General features: G+C 58.6%; 1 protein-coding gene across 1 annotated transcript; it reads left to right on the forward strand.

Annotated features, from left to right (window-relative positions):
• Positions 1–2,358: 2,358 nt before the first annotated feature.
• On the forward strand, positions 2,359–3,375 carry LOC310771028 (uncharacterized protein; the record flags this gene model as incomplete). The annotated part of the gene is made up of 1 exon (XM_083663709.1): positions 2,359–3,375. The coding sequence occupies one exon, from the start codon at positions 2,359–2,361 to the stop codon at positions 3,373–3,375; it is 1,017 nt and encodes a 338-aa protein (XP_083519835.1).
• Between the last annotated feature and the right edge of the window lie 875 nt (positions 3,376–4,250).

Here is a 4,250-nt window from a genome sequence, read left to right on the forward strand (position 1 = left end):
GCGGAGGATCCAGGTCAGGCGCCGGCCTATGCTCAGCCGTCGAGCTGGCTGACGGCAGGCTTGTGGTGAGTTTGTGTAGGTTTGGGGATGGCCGGGGCTTCTATGGCTGGGATGACATGTTGTCTATCAGCAGGTCTCGAAACAGGTTCCTGTAGTCCACTGGGTCCCGGACGCTCGCCTCAGCAGCGACCTCGTCGCACTCGAGCGGTGGGGAGATGCCGAGCAGCGCACATATGTAGCTGCATGTGGTGGCCTCGTGCTGGATGACCAGCGTGCTCTCCAGGTCCGGGGCGACGGATGACAGCATGGCGCATGCCTGGCCCCAGAACCCGCAGTCGCAGCTGACATCGGAAAGCTCCCGGAGCCAGGCCGTCATGGCCATGGAGACGATGAGCACCATGTGGCTGGAAGCGTGCGGCAAAGCCTTGAGCGGGGCCAGGTACTTGAGGGGGCCTGCGCGCACCACCTCGGCCGAGGCCAGGGCCGCCAGGGCTGTCAGAGCCCAGCGGTTCGGCTGACGGGCCTGGATGTAGCGGGCGACATGCTGCTGCGAGACGCCGCAGTCCAATATCAGCGACACCTCCTGCTGCGAGATGCTGCCGTCCAGTATCAGCGACACCGCCTGCAGCAGCTCCGCTGGGGCCTCGGTCGGTGGCTGCAGGGAGTAGGTCTTGGCAAGCATATGGGCCTGCAGCACCCTAGCTGGCGACGAGCGCGCAATCGTGCTGTACATCTTCATCATCTGGTTCTGGTCCATTTTTGAGTAGAAGTTGAAGTGCCTCCGGAAGGAGCTGTAGGCTATCATGAACTCGAACGCCGACAGGAGCACAGTCCAGGGCGTCTCGGCGAGTCGCTGCACGTGCAGCGCCGCACGGACGCACTCGGCGCAGGCCATGTCTGTGGCCCGCGCGTCGATACTCGATAACTTAAGCGACCTGGAGAGGGAGGGGGATGGGGCGGATGGACGAAGGTTCGACCCGGCGCAAGCTCGATCCTCATTCACCGTGTTCCGTCTTCTTTTCTCTCCCCAGCTCGTGAGCCTGGACGAGTTACAGATCAGGGACCTCGACCAAGTGAACCATGTGTACGCCTCGCTGCTGACCGCCCACGCAAAGCTCCTGCAGGTCTTGATGCCGGTCGTGCAGTGGAAGAAGGTGCCACTGATCATGATCTTCGAGCAGAACACCTACGTTAACGCGCTGGAGGACGTGAAGGGCCTCGTGCAGACTGCGTTGAACGGCTCCGGGCTGCGTCTTTGCTTCTATGCCAAGTGGTCGGCCGGGCACGACAGGTTCATGCTGGGTAAGCACGTGAGCAAAAGGGGCAAGGTGGACATGGTGCTCGCATGCGTCGACTACATCCGCAAGGACAAGCTGTGGTACTGCGACACGATCATGTCCCTCGGCTGGGCCGTGCTCGCGGAGGCCACGAGCAAGGCCGTCCGTCTCGCGGCCACCGTGGGCCGCCCTTGCGGCGCCGGCGCCGCCACGTCCAACATGCACATGGACGTGCACATGTACCGCAACTCGAGCCGGGGCCTCAACACATCCAACAGGCTGTTGGGCAACTTGCTCGAGGCGCCCGACCAGCTGACGCTGGCCAAGAGGACGCTGGCTGACACCAAGCACGTTGAGCACGGCAAGGAGCTGCTGGCGAAGCTGAGGGACGAGATGACCCTCGTCACCGTGAAGGAGTCGGACAAGGGGGGAGGCTGCACCGTCGTCACCGGCGGCAAGAGGTCCGTCGGCGGCGAGTATACCCGCGATGACGTGCTCTCCGCCCTGCTTCTCTTGTGCCACAGCCACGACGAAATTGTCACTAAGGCCCCCAACATACAGCTCCGTTCACACCACAGCGTCTGAGCCTGGGACCGTTGTGACGGTCGGGAGGTTTGTGGCGATTGTGAGAATAAAAATAAAAATAAAAATGACACTATTCTACAAGAATTATCAGAGTATGCTTGAGTTTGTGCACACACACACACCCTCCCTCATGAGTGCAATGTTCCTGTCCAGCCTGTATGGGGGGGAAGAATAAACAGATGACAAACGTGACCTCCTGTGTCTTTGTGTGTTTTATTGAGTTCAGCACTTTACACAACATTGAAATGAAAAACAGACGACAGTACAACATCTACACGAAATGCAAACAGCGACACATCTTAAGCTGTTGCAGCGGTGCCACCCCGTCGACGTCCGTACGCTGTCGTCCACTGACGAATTGCAGTGGTCCAGCCTACAACAAAGGCCGGGAATGGATATAAAAGGGAGCTGCGTTTTCCCAGTGTCTTTATGTATTCTATCGGTGCCTGCCCTGGGGTTGTGTCGAGCTTGAGGCATAGCTCTTGAGGTCTACGCCATGGATTACAAGGAGGTGAATGTTCCTGACGTGTACAAGGAGATCGCCCTGGTGGGCGAGGGCACTTACGGCAAGGTGTTCAAGGTGGTGGAGAAGGGTCGCTTGCAAAGGGTGCGTGCCCTGAAGGTGTGCACTTATATCGACGTCACCTCCAGTGCCTTCGACACGGCCGCCCCCCCCTTCAACCTGAACTTCGCCAGAGAGTTGTGCTGCCTTTCAAAGGTGTGCCCCCACCCCAACATCATGGCTTTTCACGAAGCGTTCATGGTCGCCGGCGTCCCGGACCTCGGCGGCAAGCGGTCTGCTTTCACTATGGACTACGTGCCGGTGACTATCCGTGATATGATAGTACAACGCACAGACAACAGGGTGCCGAAGAGCTTCGTAGCCAAGTTCTCCCGCGACGTGGCCTGCGGTCTGGCTCACGTGCACAAGTTGGGTATTATCCACAGGGACTTGACGCCAAGCAATTTGCTCGTCGAAACCGACCTGACGGTCAAGATATCAGATTTCGGCATTTCCAGGCTGGCCGACCACAACATGACCGGCGGGCTTGTCACACTAAACTACAGAGCCCCCGAGCTCCGGAGATACTGCCTGACCTACACGGTGGCCATAGACAACTGGAGCCTGGGCACGATGATAGCCGATGCTGTCGAGGGCCGGGAGATCTTCAGGCCAAGAAACACAAACAACTCAAACAACGAAGACGCAGAGCTAGCGATGTTCGAAATAGTGCGCAAGGTGGTAGACCTGCCGGGCCACAAGGACTCGGTCTTAGCCCCACACAAGGTGATACCCACCGTAATGAAGGACCCGGTCATCAAGGACGTCGTCTTTGCCCTGCTGCAGCCCGACCCCACGCAGAGGATGACAAGCCAACAGCTGCTCGACCACAGAGGATGGGGCCAACTGGCTAAGATGACGGTTGCCGAGTCGGACTGGGTCCGACTCCTGCACCAGGACCGACTCCTGCACAGGAGTCGGGACAAGTTCAGCCTCCTGGCATGCTCCTAGAGTTTTTGATGTACCCTCCTGTGTATATAATTTCTGCTTTCCCAATCCTTATAACCTTTATAATAAAGATTGCCTCTCTGTGGGAATTGCGTTTACCTCTGTCTATCTGTCTGTGCCCCCCAACCCCATTAGAACAAACACAAACACGCACACGGACACACAGGTGGTTGTTTTCAGGTTCATTGTTTATTACTACCGGTCATAGAGTACAGTCACACAGGACAGAGCCGAGTATGAGCGGCGTAGAGCCGCAAGCCTCCCCCGGTATCGTCAGGTGTACGCTTCCTATGCCGGTGAGCTACCCCACCACAGAGCGCCGACCGAGGCTGGGTCCAGGACGGTCTGGCGGATGAATTTGTCGATGTCTCTCTGAGACCCGGACAGGGTCACTGTCCCCGTTTTCACTGTCGCGGACTCGCTGTGCTTTCTGCCCGAGAGTCTGCAGATGGCCTCCAGCGTTGCCTCCAAGTTGTTGAGCCCGACGGCCTCTGCGTACTTCCGCTTGAGCATCGTGCGGCTCAGAAGGGTAGGGCACATGGAGATGTACATCTCACCCTGCGCCTCCTCGCTGAGCTCAAACATTGTATACTCGTGCATGGCCGTCCGCACGGCTACTTCAATTGTCTCGGGATGCCCGTGGCCGGCGTCACCGACCGGCGTCACGGTGATAGTCCGGAATCGATCGATCGTCTTCAGTTGTTGCTTGCTCATCAGCAAGACGTCCGACAGACCGCTCGCATCCGCGTCTCCTCCCGCCATGTAGATCAGGTCGGGCGTGAACCGGTACCTGGTCAGGGACAAGGTCGGGTCCCCACCGACCAGATCGCGGGGTCTGGCGAACTGCTCCCTGCCGGCTCTCACAGCGACCTTTAAGG

The sequence above is a fragment of the Poromitra crassiceps genome (genome assembly GCF_964638095.1).
Source record: "Poromitra crassiceps genome assembly, contig: HAP1_SCAFFOLD_311, whole genome shotgun sequence".
Lineage (NCBI taxonomy): Eukaryota > Metazoa > Chordata > Actinopteri > Beryciformes > Melamphaidae > Poromitra > Poromitra crassiceps.